The sequence below is a fragment of the Candoia aspera genome, chromosome 1, assembly GCF_035149785.1.
Source record: "Candoia aspera isolate rCanAsp1 chromosome 1, rCanAsp1.hap2, whole genome shotgun sequence".
Taxonomy (NCBI): Eukaryota; Metazoa; Chordata; class Lepidosauria; order Squamata; family Boidae; genus Candoia; species Candoia aspera.
Window position 1 is genome coordinate 99,162,004 of NC_086153.1, and position 24,981 is coordinate 99,186,984.

Below are 24,981 nucleotides of genomic sequence, written 5' to 3' on the forward strand. Positions count from 1 at the left end.
ACTTACTGGGCTGAAATCGGGAAAACAAAACCAGAGGATGAGCCAGCAGTGTGGGAAGAGTCCAAGGCACTGATTGGCCAGGATTCGGGGGAGGATTTGAATCCTCCAATCAGTGCATACCAGCAATGGGCAGAAAAGCATGTGAAAGAGAAGGCAGCCCAATTGGCTGCAGAAGGGTCCAGGCACACGAAGGGTCAGGATAAAAGGCAGATGCGCGAAGAGCGAGCTGCCGGAGATAACCGATCCTCCCAGCCTGCAGCTTCAGCGGAAGAGTCCCTACCTGCATCGGAGACAGTGTCTGTTGCTGAAGAGGAATTAGTGCCTTTGCTCCACACTGAAGAGGACTCAAATCCTGCCTCTGCTGCCCCTGAAGATTCTGTATCCACCATGCCCAGCGATCTCAGCCTTGCATCCAGCCTTGGAACTCCGCGATATTCCACCAGCTTCTTTGTGCCTTTGATTCTCAATCCCGCAGAGTGCCTTCGGTTCAGTCCAACAGTGCTCTGGGTGCTCAGCCTTGCTCAGCCAAGATAGGAGTTTCACACCTATCTTGTTGTGAACCCATATCTAGTCTTGCTCTGAGTTTCCAGTCTTGCTCCAAGTCTCCAGTCCAGAGGATCCCAACCAGTCCAGGGCTTCCAGCCAAGTTGAGCCTTACTCTGAGTTTCCAGTTTTGCTCCAAGTCTCCAGTCCAGAGGATCCCAACCAGTCCAGGGCTTCCAGCCAAGTTGAGCCTTACTCTGAGTTTCCAGTTTTGCTCCAAGTCTCCAGTCCAGAGGATCCCAACCAGTCCAGGGCTTCCAGCCAAGTCTAGTCTTGCTCCTCGTTTCCAGCCTTGCTCCAAGTCTCCAGTTCAGAGACTCCAGCCTAGTCCAGAGCTTCTGGTTGAGTCCAGCCTTGTCTCCAGTTCTTAGTCTTGCTTCAAGACTCCAGTTACTGGCTTCCAGTCCAGCAGGGGTCATCAGCCCTGCACATTGTTCCAGCACCAGAGCAACTCAAGTACTGTTCCAGTTCGAGACCTGTGGTCCTCAGCTTCAGTAGCACCTTGCGTTCCAGTCTCTTCCAGCCTTCCGGTTCCCGTTAGGGAGTCCTGCTCTGCTGTCTTATTGTGGCCCAGTTGGGCTTGATTGAATCCGGTTATTCGTGCTTCAAGGACTTAATTATTGTAAATAGTTATTTAAAAAAGAGTATTTTGATATTACTCTGCCTGGTTGCATAGTCTGAACAGGACACATAGATACCGTACACCATGTATTTTCTGCCAGCAAAGTAAAGCACAAGACATATTGTACACACAACCTATCCATTCACATGAACTCTAACCTCCCCAAAATAAGCAAACAAAAAGCCAAGAACAAAAGTATCAGTTCATTACCAGACAGGCCGGTTTTATTGGCCATGTACTTTTTCCATCTCAAAACTCGATTCACATACATTTCATCCCATCTAGAATAGAAGCAGGTTCAGTAACTGCTCCATAATGTTGTACTGGAAAATTTGCAAAAAAAGAAACAAACCCACATTCAACCTGAAGTCCAATATCAGTACAGTAGACTCTCAGTTAACTGGCACTCATGGGGACTGGCAGATGCAGGATAAATGTAGTCTCTGGTTGCTTGACAGTTACTATTAAACCCTAATACCCACTAGATGGCAGCAGAGAGATACATATTTTTTTTTGCTGATTGCTTGAGAGTGCCAGTTTTTTCCAGGTTAGGTTTTTGTGCCAGTTGCTTGAGTTCCGGTTAACTGAGAGTCTACTGTATTCAGAACAATTTGGAACACTTGATATAACACTATTCAAAAAACATATTTTATGATCAAAACACTTGAACTGTCCATTTCAGAGTCAGAATACTTGAAGACTGTAATGTTTTATACATCCCTGTGTTTGAGAGAAACGGAATTTGCACCAGCATGTATTTATTCATTACCATGCCACTTTACTCTAAAATGGCAGATTTTCAAGATCCATTTCAATGCAGATTTGATGGATAATCTCCTTTGGGAATTAGACGGGAGAATGTGTTCCCATTGGTTTTTCATTGGCTTTTGTATGATCTGCTATAGTATCTGATCAAGCCACTTGGTGAGATAGAAGGTACAGTACTGCTTTATGGAAGCTCTACTCTTGATTGGGGGAATGAGTTCAGGAGGTAGTGTTGTGGTATGGCAGTGGGGTTAGGGTGTACATTTCTAGCTTGTCCCCATTACCATGAACATGAAACAACTGCACTCACTCCAGAGTATTCTTTTCAACCCGTGCACTGGATTGTTTTTCACTTTCAATGAAAATTCCCCCAAACTGTTCAAATTCTAGTGTCCGATGGTTGCAATGGACTAGACAAGAAGAAGCTGAATTTCCTGAGACCCGATCACTCAAAAGGCAGATCAAGGAACCAGAATCTGGAATAAAATGGACTTCTCCAAAGATTCAAGTTTACCATTTTGGTATGCTTCTGGACTGAGCCCTGAACCTGAATGCCTGTGTTTCAATCATGTCTAAGCGCGTGTCTGCATACGTAAGGCCAGTAAACCTCCTGAAGGTGTCAAATGGTAGCATGCCTTAGTTACAATTTTCTTGGATTACTCCAACATGCTTTTTGTGGAGTTACCTCTAAAAATGGTCCAAAAACTAGAATTCTGGTCACTGTTGCCTAGATTGAGAACTTATTACAACATGGCTGGGCTGTTTTTCAGCTTAATTAAAAATAATGGTTATGACCTATGAAACCTTATGACTTAACAGGAAGTTATTTTTCTTTATAAACCTGCCTAGTCTGTAAGATTTTCAAAACACTTTATTACCGGTATTGCAGAAAGGTATACTCAATTCACAGTTAAACTTATGATCTCTCCTTTTTATGATCTTTAAAGTTACTGGTGTAATTCATTTAATTTAGGAATCCATGGGCTTTCTAGGTTTGTGGAATATACTCAAGGGTGTCCTATTTGGATGCTATTCAGCTATTTCATAGCTCTGCAGAGGTTGCCCAAGATCTTTATTGACAGGTAAGAGGGAAATATGAAACATCTGTGCTGGAGCCTCCAAGAAACTACAGGTAATCCTCACTTAACATCCACTCATTCAGTAACTGTTCAAAGTTACGACAGCACCAAATGAGGGGTGCTTACAATGGCTCCTCGTAGTTGCAGCTGTTGCAGCATCCCCATAGTCATGTGATTGTGATTTGGGCACTCAGCAATTGGCTCATAATTACACCATTGCAGCATCCTGCAGTTATGTGATCATCATCTGCAACATTCACTTCCAGCTTCCAACAAGCAAAGTCAATGGGGAAGCTGGTAGGAGGTCATACATGGTGATCATGTGACTGCAGGTGCACAGAATATGCCTAACTACAGCAACTGGGATTCCTGGGACTGCCATCATAAGTTGACATGGTCATGTGACATTGTGTCTTACAACTGTGTCGCTTAGCAATGGAGCTCTTGGTCCCAAATATCATCGATAACTGAGGACTACCTGTAATAAAATCATAATAGACGGTATTGGGCTAGAGAAAATAGTCTGACTGAATAGAAAGGGGTCTCATGTGTTCTTATTATATTCAAAGTTACTTGGTTTTTTTAAAAAAGGAACATGTTTAACTGTACTATCTCAAGTTGGCTGAATAGTCAAATGACCAGGCTGCTAACAAGAACAGGAATGCAAAGCCACAAGCCCCCTCAACCCGCAGACAAATTGAAGGCAAAGCTCAGAGGCTGAGCCAAGACACTTACAAAGCTGAACAAAGCTAACACTTACAAAGTAGAAACAAAGCTTTAATATCAAATAAAATTCATAGTCCAGAGTTGGTCAAAAGGTGGAGTGCCCTGAGTTCAGCAGATCATTGGAAAGTCTGAAGCAAGGCCTATCCTTTGAAAAATGGAAAGGTGGATAAATAATCAATAAAATAGAATGAAATAGAATAGATATCAGCTATTACTTGCAAAAAAATCTGTCCCTTAATTTTGTGCTCACAGATTTGCTACCACACAGTCACCCAAACGCCCAGATCTTTTGAGCATTCAGACGCTAGTTCATAGACCTCCACACCTTGGCCATGTTTTATTTATCTATTTACTTAATTTTTATCCCGCCTTTTTTATTTCAATAAATAACTCCAGGCAGCGGACATACCTAACACTCCTTCCTCCTCCTCTTTTCCCCACAACAACCATCCTGTGAGGTGAGTTGGGCTGAGAGGGAGTGATGTTATAGTATATACTCATCTTTGGGTAAGCACTCTTCTAAAGAAAGCACAACAAGAGTCTAACTAATATCAGCACTAAACCCACATGCACACACAGACAAAACCATGCCTTTAGATACTATTCTTCCGAGGCATTACAACTATATAATCTTGAGTGATATATAACACATGCGCAGCATAATTCATTCCATTATGCATTAATTGTAATGTATTTGTATATTATTGGAGGAGCCATCTGCCGAAAAGGGCCCCATTTATAATATTTATGATACAGCGATGCTTTGTGACATTTCTTGTGATCATTTATAAAGAGGAACAAATCTTCCTGAGGATTAATTTGGCGTATTTCCAACTAAAGTACATGTTTCACATTTCAAAAATTCCAGATATTATTAGTCAAAACATTTCAGAACAGAGAAATTTCAAACTTGAGTTTAAAAGAATGAAACTTGTTAGAGCTTATTCATACCCACCATATGGCGATATAATCATAGTTGTGGGATGAGATTTAGGATGGGGCAGTGTCTTTTCCTCCTAACCTCTTCCTGATGGAAGAGAGTGGGGTACCTGGATGCAGAATCAACTGATTCTCTTCCACTCCCATTTGTTTTGTGGGGTGTGAGTGTAAGCTCTCAACTTCATCCCCCACAATTCAGAGCTTGGTATTAGTGCTGCCATTGCAAGAGATCTGTTATTAACATCCAAGTCTCATGGCAGATGCCAACTGTCTTTTTCACTGACCAACATACCTTGATCCAGCCTACCCTGGTTTTATCTTTCTCGCGCTATCCACTTATCTGTCTCTTGCAATCATGGTTTGATAAATAAATAAAAAAAATAATTAAAAAAAAACAACCAGTAAAGCATTAATGGTTAGAAAATCTTACATGGAAAGAAAAGTCCATGTTTTGTCTGTACTCTGGAGCAAGATCATCATCCAGCCTGGATAAATGGTTGTGAGCCGCCCAGAGTTGTTGAATGTCGGGCGGCATACTCGTTTAACATTCTCTTCAATTGGTACGTTTAATACATTATTATTATAATCACAATAACCATTTGTATACAGAGGGGAAAAATCCCCCAGAAACTCCCCCTTACCCTGGAGTAAACCCATCCAGCTTGTGGGGAATAATAAACTGTATGTAGAGGGGGGGGAAGAGCCTTACTATAGCACAAGATCACTCACTCTAAGGGGAGTGACAAAAATGTTTAAACGAAAGCAGCAAATAAATAAATCGAATTACCCCCAAAGCTAACTCAGCAACCAGATCCCTAACTAGCGGTGTAGCAGAATCCATACACAGAGGTTTTCTGGTCACTCCCCCTCTCCTTGCTTGGGCCAATAGGAGGCCACAGGGGCGTGGCGCCTGGGCTTGCGACTCTGGCGCGGAAGCACTGCCCCAGTTTCTTCTTCCTGAGTGCTTCGCTATTTTCCCATCCGCTGTTGTTGCCGCCGCCGTTGCCGCCATCGATGGATCCGCCCAGCCTCAAAACCCGGGCATTTTCCAGGGATCTGGATTCTCGGCTGCTGGCTGGAGCGTTCATGCTTTGAAAAGAGCTCCTGCCTGGCAAAACACAGATGAATGGTAAATTCTAATTCCCCATCCAACCCGCTGATACTCCATAGGTTTATCTGTGTTACTGAGATTTCAAAATCATTGTCTCATTTCCCGTGTCCGGTGCTCTATCAAACCCCACTTGCGGTGCTTTTACATCCACACGTTCAAGGGAGCGGCAGATTCTGACATGCCAGCATTGTGCCATTGCCCGGTTATTGCCCTCCTTAGTGGATCTCGCATTTCTTGCTTGGCATCCCAGCATTGTGTTAACTCCAAGTTCATCCCCTTAAAATCGAGAGAATGTCAGCACACAATTTGATACTCCAAGTATGAGAAGTATACTTGGAAGGAAGTTTATTGGGCTCGATGGGACTAACCTGAATTCAGCTTGCCCCTTTTGTAAACAATGGGTACTCTTTATATTTGCTGGTTGATGGCAGCAGGTGGCAGTGCCTAGTCGATGGTGGCTGATACTGGAAGAGCTAAACCGGATTAAGCTTGATTAAGACTTGGATGGGAGATCAGCCCCTAAAGCTAAATGCTAATCTCTCCAAAGAATGCAGGGGCAAATTACTCCTATATTGTTCACAAACCCCCAACATGTATATGTCCCTTTAGTGAGCAGGAGGCAAACTCAGGTCTTAGAGGAGAGTTTATCATTTTGTACTAACTGGGTTCACATGGCTGGTTAGGGTTTTATGGCTTTACTGTAATATGAATTTCATTCAGTGAAATTAATACTGTCTTACTGAAGTTGTTATTCTCTGTTAAGTGCATATCTTTTTGTACTCTATGTGCCTGGTGTTTATAGTAATTCCTGTTAGTTGGGTCAGGCTGTAAAAATGGTAAAATAATAATTCCAAGTGATGTCCCTATGAAACTCCTGTCTTGTATGAAATTTTTGCTCATTTCAGATATGCAGTGCTAGAGTCTGTGGACATACTCTAATTAGCGATATCCATGGCCGGAAAACAGATTATACTGTAATTGTTTCCCAGCCAGAGGCAAAGGAAAATTGGGACCATATATTCTACTTACTGTACCATATCTCCAGCTACATTTTTTTTCTTTTTTTAAGGGAGGGGGTGTCCTTCTTTGTACCATTTAGTTGTTACTAAATGATCAAATTTTGATCAGTTGATAAGTCAAATCTTATCAAGTAATTTTAATTATTATTATTAGATTTGTATCCTGCCTTTTTTATATATAATTCAAGGTGGTGAACATACCCAATACTCCTGCTTCCTGTTTTCCCCATAACAACAATCCTGTGAGGTGGGTTGGGCTGAGGGAGAGTGTCTGGCCCAAAGTCACCCAGCTGGCTTCATGCCTAAGGGAGGCCTAGAACTCACAGTCTCCTGGTTTCTAGGCCAGCACCTTAACTACTACACCAAACAGGCTCTCTTAATAATTAATTAATTAACAATATAATTACTCATGATACAAAAATGAGAAATGATAAAAATATTTATGGTGATTTCAAGAAATAAATTGGCTATTGTGGAAAGGAACCTCAAATTCTGCCCTAGGTAAGTGAAAAGAGGCCCAAGCAATCTTTAGTTGGGGCTCTTCCGTATCAGCCAGACAAGATATTAGAGGATTTGGTACTCTAATGGTCACTTTCCCTGACATGTGTGAGAACAATCCAAATTGTTCATGTACTTGCTAGACAAAATTTAAAATGTTGCTTATGAATCCTCTTCTGTTCGTAAACATTTGGTTGTATTTTAGATATCATGAAGCAAGACGTAAACTCAGTTCATAGAATTTTGGCTTAGAGTTACACGGGAGCTACATCAGTTATACTTATTAGTGGGTAACATTTTTAATCCCATTCTTTCCCCCTGAAAGCTGGGCATGGGGTTCCTCTTTTGCCTTTTGCTCTCTTGCTGCAGAAGGAGGTGGAATATATGAGTCTAGAGATAGAGCTAGCCCAGTCCTGTGATTTCCTTTTTAATCTTTAGGGTATTATTCATACTGTTTGCTTTCTATGTGTATACACGTAATCTTTATTTATTTACTTCATTTTTATACCATCATATTCCTAAAGGACTCCAGATAGTTTACAGCATAAGACAGTGAAATATAACCCCATAATAAATTGAAACCCATACCTCGTTAAGTGTACTATTATAACTCCTTAATATGTATCACCCATTCAACTGTGATCTGAAACATTAAACATTCTCTCCTGAAGAATCACATCTTTTACACTTCCTTTAATACCAGGAGAGAGGGTGCTATATGGATTTCCCAGAGAGGCTGTACCAGAAGATAGGGGCCATAACTGAAAAACTGTAATTTCTGGTCTCTCTCCTCTGAATCTCTAATGGGGGATGGACTTTCAGCATCCCCACACAGGGCAGACAGACCAGACAGGTGGGTTCTATTTACTTTGTAGCTGTTCAGTAAGATCCTGGAGGGTAGGACTCTCATATTTTGCTTCTGTGTCTCTTTCTGTAGATGTCTCATTTTTCTAGTGAAGATGAAGCTCTCTTGCAGCCTATGCTCAGACAGTTATTGCAAAGTGTCAAAGAGAAAATCACAGGAGCACCATCAGTGGAGTGTGCAGAAGAGATTCTACTCCATTTGGAAGAAACAGATGAGAACTTTCATAAGTAATTTTTTTTCACATGATTTAAGTGACATTGTGATAACTTTAAAAGGGAAGCTCTTCCTGCAGATGATGTCTGGTCCTCCTGAATGTTATTTATATATGAGATAAATAGTTGATTTAACAATTAATACATTACAATCATGCAGATATACATTTATTTATTATCCATTTTTCTAGACTGACCCAATCTTGTAAGCCTCTGGGTGGCAAACAACAAAAATTTAAATTTACACAATAATTATCAGAAAACATAAACCTATCTTTTAAAAATCCAAGCCATAACACAATTTGCCTGTCCACCTATGTGTAGTTGCCTGTATTACATTAGGTAAAATAAAGAGCATCTCTGGTAATCTATTAAAATGGCAGTACAGGTAGTCCTTGGGTTACGACAGCAACTGGGATTGGGATTGCTGTTGCTAAGTGATGCAGTCATAAAGTGCAATGTCAGTGACTGCATCGCTTAGTGATGGCAATCCCAGCAGTCCCAGTTGCTGTCATAACCCCAAGACATGCAGGTTGTTAAGCAGGAAGCAGTGGGAGTCCCAGGTAAGCAGCAAGGGGGATGCTGCTGGGGAGTGGAGGAGGCTGGGGGAAGCAGGCTGCCATGCAAGCACAGGGAGGACAGGGGGACTTACCAGAGTGACTTGTGACTTCCCTCCTGGCTTCCCCATTGACTTTCTTGTAGGAAGTTGGCAGGCAGGAAAAGTCTTAAATGGTGATCATGTGACTGTGGGGGTGGTGCAATGGCCAGAACTTTGAGGACCGATTGTAAGTATGACTTGTTCAGCGCCATCACTGAATGAGTGGTCGGTAAGCAAGGACTACCTGTAGTTCCATTATTGGTTTTTTTTTTTCCCAAGTAACTAATGGCAAGCTAGAGAACTAGTCTGGTATAGTGGTTAAGGTACCAAGCTAAAAACCAGGAGATCCTAAGTTCTTGTCCCGCCTTAGGCACATAGCCAGCTGGGTGACCCTGGGCCAGTCCCTTTCTCTCAGCCCTAGGAATAAGGCAATGGCAAAACACTTCTGAAATCTTGCCAAGAAAACTGCAGGGAGTTGTCCAGGCAGTTGCCAGGAGTCAACACTGGCATTTTCAGTTGACGTGGTCTCAAATGCTATTAGATTTCTGTGAATTTAATATCCAGTTTCACTTCACCTCTGAAATTCTTCCAGATTTTCTTAACTAATATTTCATGTACTCCTTACCATGGTTATGGAATATTGTTACAGTAGCTTGATGAAATTTGTTTATTGTTAAAAAACAAATTGAAATTTAGCATAATGTTTGATACATTTTAATTGTTGTTACAGCTATGAATTTGTAAAATACCTTAGAGAATATATAAGTAACATCTTGGGGTCCGTAATAGAAGAAGAAACTGAAAAATGTACCTCAGCCCAAAATCAGGGAGAAGGTTCGAATTATGACACTCTTGTACAGCATGTTACTAAAAAGACTCGGGAATCAAAGGAGTGAGTATATATAGAAACGCGTATAAAACTCAGTTTCCCAAAGAGAATGACTAATTAAATTGTTCATTTCTCCTTATTTTTGAGTTTGAGTGCCTGATAACACTACTCCTGATACTTTTTTTTTTCTGAATGTCATAATTACTTTGAAAAATTTATTTCTGCCTTCTTGTTCACCTTGTTCCTTGTTTATCAGTTTACTGTTGGTTTTACATATTTGAAGAAAGCTTCCTGCTTTCAAATAAGTATGGAGCTCCTATTTCATTGGCTTAACACTTCTGTGCTTTCAAAATAACATTCTTCGGTTATGAAGTTCAGACAGATAGGAACTACTGAAAAGTGACAGGGTCCCCGGCCATTAAACTTGCCATTATGCAACATGTGGCTTTTCTGCACTGAACAAAGGCTTAGTATTGATTGCCAAAATGGCCCCATGCCGGTTTATGATTCTATCCCTGTTTCTTCTAAAGCAAATCCCAATATTCAACTTCTGTGTTCTTCTTATACCTCTAGGAAAAGCAGTGTAGAAATATAGTCAAGTTATGATATGCAAGATTTCCTCAAAATAGTAGAACAAAGGAAGGATGCATTCTGATTATAATAATCTCCAGGTTGTCAAGCAAACAAAAAAAGTCTCTGAAAAATAACTGAGAAGGAAAAAAGTGAAGCTCATTGAATACTAACTTTTCAATATGAAAGTTTTGCCTGTCTTAACATATAGCACACAATACCTTACTGTAAAGAAATAAGTAAATAAACCAGATCTGTTCAGTTTTTTTACTAGTCAAACATAGGCATCTTTTTTTACTCCAAGGCAGACTTAAAAAGAGAGGACTCCTGAACTAGAGTTCTCTAGGTGTTTATTTATTTATTATTTATTTATTAAACAGATTTATAAGGACGCCCTACTCACACACGGTGACTCCAGGCGGCTTACAGAATTAAAAACCATTAAAACACAATAAAAACACAATAGACTCCCCCTGGCGGCATTAAAAAACACATTCATACCAGCCGCTTGATTGGCTCCGAAGCAGCCTGGGCTACCCAGGCCTGTTGACTGAACCATGTCTTCATGGCCTTCTGGAAAAGGAGCAAGGAGGGGGCCAATCTTATATCTGGGGGGATGATGTTCCAAAGGTAGGGAGCCACTACGGAGAAGGCCCTAGATGTACCTCCCTAACTGAAGGGACCAGCAACATGCCCTGCCTACCTGCTTTGGTGGGCCGGGTGGATGTGACTGGGGGAAGGCGGTCCTGCAAATAACCTGGCCCCAAGCCATGTAGGGTTTTAAAGGTGATAACCAGCACCTTGAACTGGACCTGGAAGCAAATTGGCAACCAATGCAGCTCCCGCAAAAGAGGTGACACATGGACAAGTCTAGGCTTGCAAAACTTTGTGGGCTGCTGGATTTTGAACTGACTGAAGCTTCTGGATACTTTTCAAGGGCAGCCCCATGTAGAGCGCATTACAGTAGTCCAAACGGGAAGTGACTAGGGCATGGGTGACTGTGAGAAAGGTCTGTTGGTCCAGGAATGGGCATAGCTGGTGCACAACACACAGTTCTGCAAAGGCTGTCCTGGCGTGACTGCCACCTGCTGTCAGAAGCAAGCCTGCCTCCGACTCAGAAAGCAAAACTCCTTCTGAGTCAGAGGAGGAAATGGAAACTTACCGGGCTGAAACCAGGAAAAGGAAACTCCAGGATGAGCCAGCAGTGCAGGAAGAGTCCAAGGCGCTGATTGGCCAAGATTCGGGGGAGGATTTGAATCTACCAATCAGCGCGCACCAACGATGGGCTGAAAAGCGTGCAAAAGAAAAGGCAGCCTGATTGGCTGCAGGAGGGTCCAAGCACGCCAAGGATCGGAATAAAAGGCAGCCACATGGAGAGCGAGCTGCTGGAGACAACCAAGCCTCCACGGAAGAGTCCTTACCTGCATCGGAGACAGTGTCTGTTGCTGTAGAGGAATCAGCACCTTCACTCCGCTCTGAAGAGGGCTTGCATCCTGTTTCTGCTGCCATCGAGGATCCATTGCTCACTGAGCCCAGCAGTCTCAGTCTTGCTTCCAGCCTTGAAACTCCGCGATCTTCCAAGCAGCTTCTTCATGCCTTAAAATTCCAGCCCTGCTGCGTGTCCTCAGTTCCATTTAACTGTGTTTCGTGTGTTCAGCCGTGTTCAGGTACTTCACACCTATCTTGTTCTGGATCTGTGTTCCAGTCCAGTCCAGGGCTTCCAGCCGAGTCCAGTCTTGTTCCAAGTTCCCAGCCTTGCTCCAAGTCTTCAGTCCAGAGAATCCAGCCTAGTCCAGAGCTCTCAATCGAATCTAGCCTTGCTCCGAGTTCCAGTCTTGCTTCTAGTCTCCAGTCCTGAGAATCCAGTCGAGTCCAGATCTTTTTGTCAAGTCCAGCCGTGCTTCCAGTTACTAGTCTTGCTTGAGGTTCAAGTTACTGGCTTCCAGTACAGTGTGGGTCTTCAGTCCCATCTAGTGTGCCAGCCTCCCAGTTCCCAGTTGGGACGTCCTTGTTCCACTGTTTCGTTGTGGCCCAGTTGGGCTTGACTGAATACAGTCCTTCATATTTCAAAGGACTTAATTATTGTAAATAGTTATTTAATAAAGAGTGTTTTTATATTCCTCAGCCTGGTTTCATAGTCTGCTCCTCTTTGAGCAGGAGTCATGAGTTCAGGAGAACCCCCAGGTTATGCACAGGGTCTGTCTGGGGCAGGGCAACCCCATCCAAGACCAAAGATGATAATTCTCTAGAAACCAAAGTGCCCCAAACCCACAGCCATTTGGCCTTGCCAGGGTTCAACTTCAACCTGTTGCTCCCCATCCAGACCTCAACAGCCTCCAGGCACCGGGAGAGGGTGGTCGTGGCATTGCTTAACTCACCATGGGCAGAGATATACAACTGAGTATCATCAGCATACTGATGATATCTCACCTCACGGTGACGGATGATCTCACCCAGCAGCTTCATGTAGATGTCAAACAGGAGCAGAGAAAGCACCGACCTTTGCGGCACCCCACAAAGCAGGGGCCGAGGGTGGGACTTCTCCCCCCCCATTAGCACCAACTGGAAACAGCCCTGGAGGAAGGAGGTAAACCAGGACAAAATACAGTGCCCCCCCACCCCCAACTCCCTGATCCACCCCAAAAGGATACCATGGTCAATGGTATTGAAAGCTGCCGAGAGGTCAAGTAGAGCCAGGATGGTTGCACACCTTCCATCCCGCTCCTGCCAGAAATCATTGAAAAGTGCAACCAATGCCGTTTCCATCCCATATCCAGGCCTAAATCCTGACTGAAAGGCGTCCAGGTAATCTGTTTCGTCCAGGATCCTCTGGAGCTGCAGTGCGACCACCTTCTCAATAACCTTTCCCCAAAAGGGGAGGTTGGAGACAGGATGAAAACTGCCCATCAGTGTGGGATCCAGCGATGGTTTCTTGTGTTCTTGTGTAAAGTAAGACTACTAAGAGATCTTCACTACTGAGGATAACGTTAATAGATGTGCCGTTGCCTTTGTGAGCATGGCAGTACCATTTGCACTTTAGTACTCTGGCACACATAGATAGTCTTTCTATATAGATAGTTAGAATTTAGATTTTATGGTTTTAGCAATATAGAGCAACCATTTAAAAATTGGAACTGTATTATATAGTGCCATATCTGTTAACAGAAAGAAAACGAATATGCTTACTGCAATGTTTCTTTCTCCACATAAGAGGAAATATCTGCATCAAACAGAATAATATTGGAAAGGTGGATCGCTTTTAGTAAAATCAGATACAAAACTGGCAGGCAGTAGTATGTATGACAGAAAGGCAGAAATACCAAGAGCGAAAGGAACCCTCTGCAGGAATGTTCAATGAAACTCTAATGATGAGATCAATCTTACAAACATTTTAATAGTAATTTCAGTGATATGTGGATGGCCATGATCTGTAAAAGGAAATTAGAAATGTCATTGTGAAAAATTCTGTTACTTAATCAGTACTTAATTGCTTTTATAAATTAGCATGCGGCCTGCTGTATTTTTAATAAGCCATTTATTTACATTCAGGAATAGCATGTCAATTTTGAGCCAGCTAGGCAAGGTTCTTTTTCTTTCTTTTTTAATGGAAGAAGTAAGTCATTAAAAAACACAAATATTGTTTATCTTCTTGTCATGCAGCATTCACGCCTATATAAGGGCCTGTAATTATACAATATCCAAAGCAAATCCTAAAACTTTTATAAAGATAGTTTTGCAGTTCTTAAAACCAACCAACCTTCCTTCCTTCCTTCCTTCCTTCCTTCCTTCCTTCCTTCCTTCCTTCCTTCCTTCCTTCCTTCCTTCCTTCCTTCCTTCCTGTGTATATTTCTCATATTCTGTGTTGGAAAATGGTATAAAATATCTCAAGCCTTCTGTTCAGCTTAGTATTTCACAGGCTTCTGTGACAATTTCTTGTGTTTACATTATCCCACCAAAATTATGCATTTGATTGTGCATTCATATATTTCTCCTTGGTTTATTAATATAGCATACAATTCTAACAGGTGGAAATCTTGTTTGGGGAAATACAGAAATAGCAGATTAGAATCTGCTAGAGCATAATACAGTTGTAATCACAAGCTGATATAAACAGTAACCCCAACCAAAATGCACAGATGGTTGCAAAGTGCTGAATATATTCTTCTAAGAATTACAAGACCTAAAAATAATGTTTTTGTAACACTTAGCTATCATGCCTATATTCTGCTAAATATCTTAGAATCCAAAATATTCGATGGTGTGTTCTTCTCATACCAATTTGGGTTTTTGAATACAGCAGGGTGTTTAGGAAATGCTGTATAATGTCCACCTTTATATTATTTTGAACTGTTTTAGTAGAAAGTAATATTTTGAACTCAGGATGACTTAGGATGCAATTCTGAATCCATATATATGAAAGTTAATCTGGCTGGACTCAGTTGGACTTGGTTCTGAATAGATATATGTGAGATTGCATTTTTACTTCTCGGTGTACAGTATATATATTTTTAGGCAATACTAAGCCTCATTGGTTTCAGTGAGATTTGTTTCCTAACTTGGAGAGTTAGGAAGTTGGTTTGTATGTGATACAACTCATGAATTTTAACTGATTTGATTTTTAAAATTTCTTGACTGAAGATACAGAGAAATGATGCATTCTCTGAAGAATGTCATGATGGTTGTGGTTGAATCTCTGATTAACAAATTTGAAGAAGATCAGATGCGCTACAAAGAGATGCAAAGAAAAGTGAAAACAGAACCACCCAACAGTTATTATGCAGATAACTGTTCTGACAGTGATTCTTCCTTTAATCAGGTATGAAATTGTACAAAGAGGTGGGTGGATGGATGGATGGATGGATGGATGGAGAGAGGGAGAGAGAGCGAGAGAGAGATTGACTGGAGCTGTACAACAGTGTTGAAGATAATATTTTCACAAATTGCTTTGCCATCTCCTCTTTCATTTGTTTTTACCTTCTAGTTCCTCTGATCCCCTTCCCTCACATTCCTTTTCCTCGTCGTGTTCCAGAAACCAAAAAGGAATAACTTCTGTGAAATCTATGCTTTGTTGTTATAGCACAATGACAAGGGCTTTCTCTAGACTCAGAGTTAGTGTTTCTAAGACTATAAGGGAGAAAAAAGAAATTCACTATTTAGCCTCCAAAATGCATTCCTTTTGAATATGGACAAGGCAATTTATTGTTTCTTTTTTAGGTCTTGGTTGTTTAAAGCTGGAAAACAGTTATCCTGAAATTTATTTATTTATTCATCAAATTTTGCCACTGCCCACCTCCCCCCAAAGGAAATACTTCCCTAAAACTTGCTTTGGATTGCAATTGTATCCTTACCAGAAAAGGATTGGCAAAATGATGTAGTCCCACACTGAACACCAATGTGCCACAAAAATTTTAACCCTCATCCTTTGCTCACTTGTATACACAAATTTATATACTATATATGTTTCAGACAGAGGAGTGACTGCATGTTTGCCAAAGGCCGACACACTGCAGATTCATGCTCAGAGGATACCTTAAGTTATCCTTCCTTTCCAAACTTTATTTCTAACACGCACTGAAGCGTGTGTATTACAAAAGAGAAAAGCAGCTTAATTAACATATTTGGTTCCTAGCCCTTGGACTGATGTGCTGGTTTTCACTGCCACACCAGATCAAAAAAGATGGGGATTAGAGAAGTCAGCATATGCCAAGGAATGAGGCAGTGTGCAAATGGCAGGGCTCTCTACCAGTAAAGCTAAAACTACATGCACACATGATAAGTTTGAAAAAAAGAAATGTTGAGAGGAAAAATAAGAAAAATAGAGCATCATTGTTGGAATTATTGTGATTTATAGTGAGGAGAACAGGAAACAGGTCCCAGACAGTTAAAAAAAAAAGTTTTGAGCATAGGTTGTTCATTAGATTCCAACTGTTTATCATTTCAAAAATTGTCAAAAGCTTCATGCTGTTTAGTCAAATTAGACTACTGTGAACTCCCATTAGATCAAGAGATTATGTATCCAAATATATTCTGAAACAACAGGTGCTTGCAAAGACAGGAGAGCAAACCAGAGCATACACTTTGGAAAGAGGAGTTGGGAACTAGAATAGAAAGGACATAGTGCTAGGAAAGAATAGCAGAGAACTTAATTACTATGCATGACCACACTGACAAGCACCTCTGTAGAAAAGAAGGTTATGCCAGTATCAAGGTGGCATGCGGGTTACCAAGGGGGAATCAGCTGATCTATATTGGAGATGAGAAAAGGCTAGTTCTGAAACAATGTTTTGGGCCTAAGTTCTGAACTGCCCAATTTATAGATATGCTTCTGGGTTAGCTAGCTCAGTCATTAGTGATCAGGTACATGTTTGCAATTCCCTGGGTACAGTTCCTTTTAACCATATGAATGGTGAAGGCATACAGCTTTTCTTTATTAGTAAATAGATCTGGACTTGTACATGCATTTATTTGTATTAGTTGAAGGTTATGCATTTGCAACTATGCCTTGTTCTTGTTCCTACTAGTCTCCTCAATCTTGCCACTTTCAGAAATAAACTGGCATCTTGAGGCAGTGAATCAAGATAGTGTCAGCGGAAAATATGTGAAGTTAAGAGTCAATGTGCTTCTCCTAATTGTAGTTTGGTCTAGTGGTTAAGGCAATGGGCTAGCAACCAGGAGTCTGTGAGTTCTAGTCCCGCCTTAGGCATGAAAGCCGGCTGGGTGACCTTGGGCCAGTCACTCTCTCTCAGCCCAGCTCACCTCACAGGGTGGTTGTTGTGGGGAAAAGAGGAGGAGGAAGGAGTATTTGGTATGTTCGCCGCCTGGAGTTACTTATAAAAATAATAAAGGTGGGATATAAAATAAATAAAATAAATAAAAATAAATAGATAAATTGTGGTTTTTTTTTTGTATTTCTGACACTATAAAGTCAAAATGAGCAGAAATTGGGATGTGATATGGAAGAGAAGAGCAGTCTGTGTATTTGGTACCATATCATACTATGTCTCTTGCCCATATAAATCTGTGTCAGCATGATAGTAGGTACTGCATTGAAGTTAGTGGAGAGTAGGCATTTCTTTCTTTGTGTTCTTACTGTTTACTGCTGAAGCAATGAGAGATTGTTTTCTCTAATTTACTCTGCTAGACTTAAAGTTGTATTTTCTTGAAACTGTTATGATAAAATCAATAAATAAAATCTATTCCATTTAAAGCGAAGTCTAGAGGCCTATTGATTTTTAGAGAAGTGTGCTTTCTTTGGCAGAAGACAGAATACAGGAGAGTGCCTTACAGAAACTCTGGGGCACACACAATATTCTCCCATTTAAAGATTTCTCACTAACTGCACTGCTGAAGGGAATTAAATTGCATATCTTCACAGTAATGTTACGTGGGAGAGGGCATCCAAAATATCCATAGCTGCCCTCGCCATCCACTGCAGTGGCATAAACAGTTCACAAAATAGGAGGCGAAGAATTGGCAACTAGGAGAGAGAACTGAATGGAGTGAGTGAGGAAAGTATACATAGAAATAAAAGGTGTAGTCCAAAAATTTGTGCAGAACTGAAGGGAAAGAGGCCTACAAACAAGTGGAGATGTCAAATCTCTTAAAATATGGCTGCAACTAGGTCATCACATGTGGCAGGGTGATGGGTTTACATTATATATGCAGGAGTGTGCATAAATTGAATTCATCCTGGAAGAAAATGTAGCAGTTTAGGTATTAGACCAGTGTTTCTCAACCTTGGCAACTTTAAGATGTGTGGACTTCAACTCCCAATGCTGGCTGGGGAATTCTGAGAGTTTAAGTCCACACATCTTAAAGTTGCCAAGGTTGAGAAACAGAGCAGAATGACAGAGTTTAGATATTGGACTAAGAGCAGAATGACCAAGGTCTATCCATAGCTGTGGAAGCCCAGTGAATGACTTTGGACCAATCACTCATCTAATCTACTTCACGGCAGAAGAAACTGCTTTAAAATACTTCTTTTCCTACCAAATGCTTTGCTTGAATGCTTTATCATAAAATTAGTGGGGTTTTTTTTAAGATTTAACAAATAAAATATGTTCTTTCATATTGTAAACAGTGATCTAAACCCTGTAAAGTCAGTTTCAGTCAGTTGGGTTTAGTTAATGAGCATTTTTACAATATATTGCAGAGTTACACTTTTATGAATCAAGAACAGTTACAGCTGCTTGTAGAAAGACTTGATCCCACGCAACCTAAGGAGGTAAGTTTAAAAATATTTTTTTGGGGTGGCGGGGATTCTCTTACTCTGTTTTGCGCATGCATAGGCAAATGTAAGCTGATTTTGTCATCTGTTAAGCTCATATTTGGTGAACTGCTTCTCAATCCAGTAAAACAATTTAATTTTATTAATCTAAAACACACAAAACTCAAGGAAAAGCGTAGGGTAGAGGGGGTGGGGATGTGATAAATGGTATGAGGATAACAGTTGGCAGATGGATGGAAATATATGTCTTCTGATCTACTTGGACAGAATCTGTTCCCCACTGGATTAGCCTGTTCCTCTTTCCAATCTTCTACTTTAAGCATAGTCTGCTTCTACTCCTTTCCCTGAAATGGTTCTTCATAAGCCTCTCTGGTGTCAATTGCTTTGCTAAGAGTTACTCAACAGAAGTAGTATTGTAGTGTAGCAAAACTGTGTGCATAAATTTGAGACTAAAAACAGATAAAGCAATTCTGTAATTATCAATATTTTTTCAGGGAACCAAAGAAAAAAATACTCTCTTTAACTAGATAGCATTGGCTTTAGTTTTCTAAGAACAACTCCTTTCCCAATTCCATTTCATGAAATAAGCATTGCAGGTGCCCAGTTTGGAAACAGAGGATGACAAGTGTTGAAAACACTTGGGGAAGGGGAGGAGTGAGTATATAGGTACATGATTTGATCTCCAGTTGAGAAAATATGCTTTTTTGGTTTGAAGTCTTTGTATCGGGACCTTTCTTACAGTCTGAATCTCATTTGTTGAGCATTTATGTACTAATATATGGGAGGCTGTAAAACTTCGCCTTTTCCATTTTCAGTAGATAGAACATAATTTATTTCATTGACTCTGCTGAACTCTACAAATGTTTTATTAGAGTCTGAGTGCATCATCCTGCTTAATTTTATTTTCTATAAAATAGCAGAACAATGGCCTTGCATTCTCAGATTGAATCTTCCCAATATTGGGAAGGGAATGGAAAAGGATGGTCCAGTGCTGTTTTCTTGCCAACAGCATGGCTAAGGAAACTGTCTGCCATTGACTTCTTCTAGGATGCCTTTTGACTTCCCATTTTAGCCTATAGCCTTGGGATTTCCCAGTGTCTAAGCTTGATTAGGTTTATGAGATCAGACCAAGTTCTGGTAGGTAGCTGCTTCCTGGTGAATTCCTGGTAGGAGAAAGAGAGAAACAGTCAAGACTGTGTGTGTCTGAGAAGAGAAGACTTTCCAACCAATCTTGAGTTAGCTGGCTCAATTCTTCTGCAGTGCTGAAAGTGAGAAGATGAAGTAGAAGACAAGGACAAGCTGTGCAGAATTTGGGAAGACAGACTGAGAAGAAAGTGTGAGGCTAAATGAGGAAGGAAAGAGGGTCTGTGGTAGGAGGGAAGTACAAAATGTATAGCAGAATTTAGAGTAATGCAAAGGAAAAAGGTCAAGAAATACAGTTTTTTCCCATCGTTCTTAATTGTGAGGGTGATGATGGAGAAATAGATTTTTGACATAGCCTTTGTTGTAGGTTTCTAATATACCTTTATTCTGATAATGTATTTTTTTCACCCACTTCTCCTTGATTTTGTAGGTGCGCCAAGAAGCCATACAAACCTTGTGTTCTGCACCCCCATCTGATATTTTAAATTGTGAGAGTTGGAGTAGCTTACGTAAACATCTTGCAACAGCACTCTCAGATCCTGATTCCAGTTTCAGTGTAAAGATGCTATTAGGCTTTTTATTCTTGACCAATATTTCATTTGATTGTAATTTATACAGTGTGTAAATTCTAAACATTTGTACCATCCTTGTTAGAAAGTTGTAGTTCAAGGTGATTGTCAGAGTATGGTTAAAGAAGCCGACATACGTATTTTTATGACTTTTGCAGTTTTAGGGAAAACATAATTTGTAATATGACAATATTATAGAATTTGATTTTCTTTGTATTGGAGCAGAGCAACTTGCCAGAGCTCCATAAATATTAGATGCAAGATTACTAATGTGTTAGTAATGTGTAATAGTTAATGCTTTGTGTATATATAAACTTGAATGTTGTTCTAATTAATCCACTGTAGCTGATACATTTGCACAGTAGTTTTCAGCCATTGGACAGTATTTAATTTAGAAAGGAAAATCTAGAGTTGTATTTATTAGCTGTATCTAGAGTTGCATTAAGGTAGAGCTGCAGGAGATAATGTAATGTTATACTTTTTTTAGAATTTCAACAGAGAGAATCCTAACTCAAATCCTAAGTCCGCCATGTGGCTTATTTGGGGTAGTAATACTCTCTCAACCTAATCTACTTCATAGGATTGTTACAAGGATCAACCAGTGTGGGGTAGTGGGTAAGGCGCTGGACTACAGGACTTGGGAGGCCCAGGTTCTAGTCCATCAGCCATGGAAGCTCCCTGGATTCAAAGTTTCTCTGTCTCAGCCTACTCTATCTTGGTGGGGTTTTGCTTTTGGAGGAAAGGAGCACTATAAATCTTCAGATGATTATTAGTAGCAACAACAATCTTAGACTCCTCAAATATCTTGAAGGAAAGACAGGATATACAGTAAATTGGGAAAAAAGTAAGTCAAAGAGACCAGCAATATATGGTAATGACTGTTGTACAGGTTTAGTTAACATTACATGGCCCTAGTAATGCAGGTGAGTTGCTGGATCAAGGGAAGGCAAATAATTAAATGTGCATCACAACTCTTTCATAGTTGCATGTAATGTTGTGGTGCATGTACAAAATGGTGGTGCTTGCACTTTGATATGTCATGCCTAGTAACCTGTCTTTAATTCTTGTTTTCACAGGATAAAGTCTTGAAATTCTATGCCAAGACATTTTCCTCCTCTCCATTAAATATGACAAGAGAACTCTATACAAGCTTAGGTGAGCTCAAGTTACTTTCTTTCATAAACCAAGGGCCACAATTTTAACTTGCCTATTAAATTAGTTGGCAATTATTTTTCTCTTTACAGCAAAGTACTTAGAGGCATACTTTCTTGCTGAAGATAATTGCATTCCTACTGTATCAATGGGTATTGACATAAGTAACCCAGACATAATACGTTTACTTAAAAAGGTACAATATACTTATTTTCCAATTTTATTTAGTTATTTAAGATGTTTTTGATCAAGGGTTTTTTAAAAAAACAATTATCCTTTTATTCATAGATGCGACTCCTAAATGAGTACCAGAGGGAAGTCTCTTCTTTTTGGATACGTCATCCAGAAAAGTATATAAGTTTTTTTTTTAAATGTGGTTGTGTTTGTTTTCATTTCTTTTTCCAGTTTCCATAAGCTGATTGATAGATGTTGTTGTTTATTTGTTTAGTCACTTCCGACTCTTTGTGACTTCATGGACCAGCCCACGCCAGAGCTTCCTGTTGGTCGTCAACACCCCCAGCTCCCCCAGGGACGAGTCCGTCACCTCTAGAATATCATCCATCCACCTTGCCCTTGGTCGGCCCCTCTTCCTTTTGCCCTCCACTCTCCCTAGCATCAGCATCTTCTCCAGGGTGTCCTGTCTTCTCATTCTGTGGCCAAAGTATTTCAGTTTTGCCTTTAATATCATTCGCTCAAGTGAGCAGTCTGGCTTTATTTCCTGGAGGATGGACTGGTTTGATCTTCTTGCAGTGCAAGGCACTCTCAGAATTTTCCTCCAACACCACAGTTCCAAAGCATCTATCTTCCTTCGCTCAGCCTTCCTTATGGTCCAGCTCTCGCAGCCATATGTTACTACGGGGAACACCATTGCTTTAACTATGCGAACCTTTGTTGTCAGTGTGATGTCTCTGCTCTTAACTATTTTATCGAGATTTGTCATTGCTCTTCTCCCAAGGCTTAAGCGTCTCCTGATTTCCTGACTGCAGTCATCATGTGCAGTAATCTTTGCACCTAGAAATACAAAGTCTTTCACTGCTTCTACATTTTCTCCCTCTATTTGCCAGTTATCAATCAAGCTGGTTGCCATAATCTTGGTTTTTTTGAGGTTTAGCTGCAAGCCAGCTTTTGCACTTTCTTCTTTCACCTTCATCATAAGGCTCCTCAGTTCCTCTTCCCTTTCAGCCATCAAAGTGGTATCATCTGCATATCTGAGATTGTTAATGTTTCTTCCAGCGATTTTAACTCCAGCCTTGGATTCCTCAAGCCCAGCATGTTGCATGATGTGTTCTGCGTACAAGTTGAACAGGTAGGGTGAGAGTATACAGCCCTGCCATACTCCTTTCCCAACCTTAAACCAGTCCGTTGTTCCGTGGTCTGTTCTTACTGTTGCTACTTGGTCGTTGTACAGATTCTTCAGGAGGCAGACAAGATGACTTGGTATCCCCATATCACTAAGAACTTGCCACAATTTGTTATAGTCCACACAGTCAAAGGCTTTAGAATAGTCAATAAAACAGAAATAGATGTTTTTCTGAAACTCCCTGGCTTTTTCCATTATCCATCGGATATTGGCAATTTGGTCCCTAGTTCTTCTGCCTTTTCGAAACCCAGCTTGTGCAACTGGCAATTCTCGCTCCATGAATTGCTGAAGTCTCCCTTGCAGGATCTTGAGCATTGCCTTACTAGCATGTGAAATGAGTGCCACTGTTCGATAGTTTGAACATTCTTTAGTGTTTCCCTTTTTTGGTATGGGGATATAAGTTGATTTTTTCCAGTCTGATGGCCATTCCTGTGTTTTCCAAATTTGCTGGCATATAGCATGCATTACCTTGACAGCATCATCTTGCAAGATTTTGAACAGTTCAGCTGGGATGCCGTCGTCTCCTGCTGCCTTGTTATTAGCAATGCTTCTTAAGGCCCATTCAACCTCACTCTTCAGGATGTCTGGCTCTAGCTCACTGACCACACTGTCAAAGCTATCCCCGATATTGTTATCCTTCCTATACAGGTCTTCTGTATATTCTTGCCACCTTTTCTTGATCTCTTCTTCTTCTGTTAGGTCCTTGCCATCTTTGTTTTCGATCATACCCATTTTTGCCTGGAATTTACCTCCGATGTTTCTAATTTTCTGGAAGAGGTCTCTTGCCCTTCCTATTCTATTGTCTTCTTCCACTTCCGCACATTGCTTGTTTAAAAATAATTCCTTATCTCTTCTGGCTAACCTCTGGAATTTTGCATTTAATTGGGCATATCTCCCCCTATCACTGTTGCCATAGATTGATAGATACAGATGATGAAATATGCTTAGGTTATCATATGCTTTGCCTTTGTCTCAATATACTGAAAAGGCTTTATACCTGTAGTTGCAATGGAAGCTGTTATGAGTCTATATGAAACTTGAGCACATGTAAGGAGAATAAGATCCTTTACTTTTTTTAGATTCTTTTTATCCCACCTTTATTATTTTTATAAATAACTCAAGGCAGGGAACATACCTAATAGTCCTTCTTCTTCCTATTTTCTCTACGACAACAACCCGGTGAGATGAGGTGGGCTGAGAGACAGGGACTGGCCCTAAGTCACCCAGCCTCTCTTTTTATTTTTATTTTTTTAATTTTGACTGCCTCCTCCAATTTTTCTCCTTTGTGCTATTTGCCTGCTTGCATCTGGTTTTACATGACATGTTTGAAGATTTAGGTTGCAGTCTTGTGTTTGTTACTTAGGAATGTATCCCACTAACATTTGATGTGGCTATTTTAATCTCACAAGATTGTGCAGTTAGAATCAAAACTGCTTTTCCTTTTGATTTGACCTTAGGTTCATTTCAGCTTGAACAATTACATTCTGCCTAATTTAAATTCTTTTTCCAGTCTAACTTCATAATGTAGGCACTCTTTCCCAGTAAACAGATTCACAATATTCCAGTTTTGCATACAGTAGTCTATATTTCTTAATTCTCTTTTGTGAGTGACTGGTCTAAGGTGGAATGGGACAGTTTCTAGACTTTTAAAATCACATTATTCATGAGTAAAGTCAAAAATAGTAAATAATATTTTTCCAGAAAGCTTAGGTGCAAACAGCATCCATACCAACATTGTGATATTTACAAAGCTCTTTCTTTCCAATCTATTTAGGTACATGGAAGAAATAATGGAGAGTACGTTATCCCTTCTGGCTGTAAAGCATAATTTAAGTCAGACTGTTTCTTCCATATTTTGGGATCCAGTATACTTTTTGGCATTGGTTGATCTCAAAGCTGTGTGGTTTAAAAAATGGATGGTAAGGAAATGTGTATATTTTTCATATTCAATCTTATTTTGTTATTATTTCAAGGTTCTTACTTTGGTGCAAATGGACTGCGCAAAAGTGTATCTCTACAAAAAGTATTTGTGAAATATCTATCCTCTTTTCAGCTTCAGTTTTTTTTTTCTCCCCCACTAACGGTGGGACATTAATTTCTAAGATATGTTAATATTTAACTGAATCTGTTCTTCCTTCCATCTACATAACACTG

General features: G+C 40.4%; 1 protein-coding gene across 1 annotated transcript in view; it reads left to right on the top strand.

Moving 5' to 3' along the window:
* Positions 1–5,666: 5,666 nt before the first annotated feature.
* TBC1D32 (TBC1 domain family member 32) overlaps positions 5,667–24,981 on the top strand; it is a 100,423-nt gene continuing 81,108 nt past the window's right edge. Inside the window, exons 1-10 of the mRNA XM_063310583.1 lie at positions 5,667–5,803; positions 8,240–8,394; positions 9,708–9,869; positions 15,015–15,192; positions 18,529–18,600; positions 20,177–20,302; positions 21,392–21,470; positions 21,560–21,663; positions 21,756–21,817; positions 24,602–24,746. Of these exons, the coding sequence (XP_063166653.1) occupies positions 5,801–5,803; positions 8,240–8,394; positions 9,708–9,869; positions 15,015–15,192; positions 18,529–18,600; positions 20,177–20,302; positions 21,392–21,470; positions 21,560–21,663; positions 21,756–21,817; positions 24,602–24,746 (1,086 nt within the window). The 5' untranslated portion in view covers positions 5,667–5,800. The remainder of the gene's footprint in view (positions 5,804–8,239; positions 8,395–9,707; positions 9,870–15,014; positions 15,193–18,528; positions 18,601–20,176; positions 20,303–21,391; positions 21,471–21,559; positions 21,664–21,755; positions 21,818–24,601; positions 24,747–24,981) is intronic.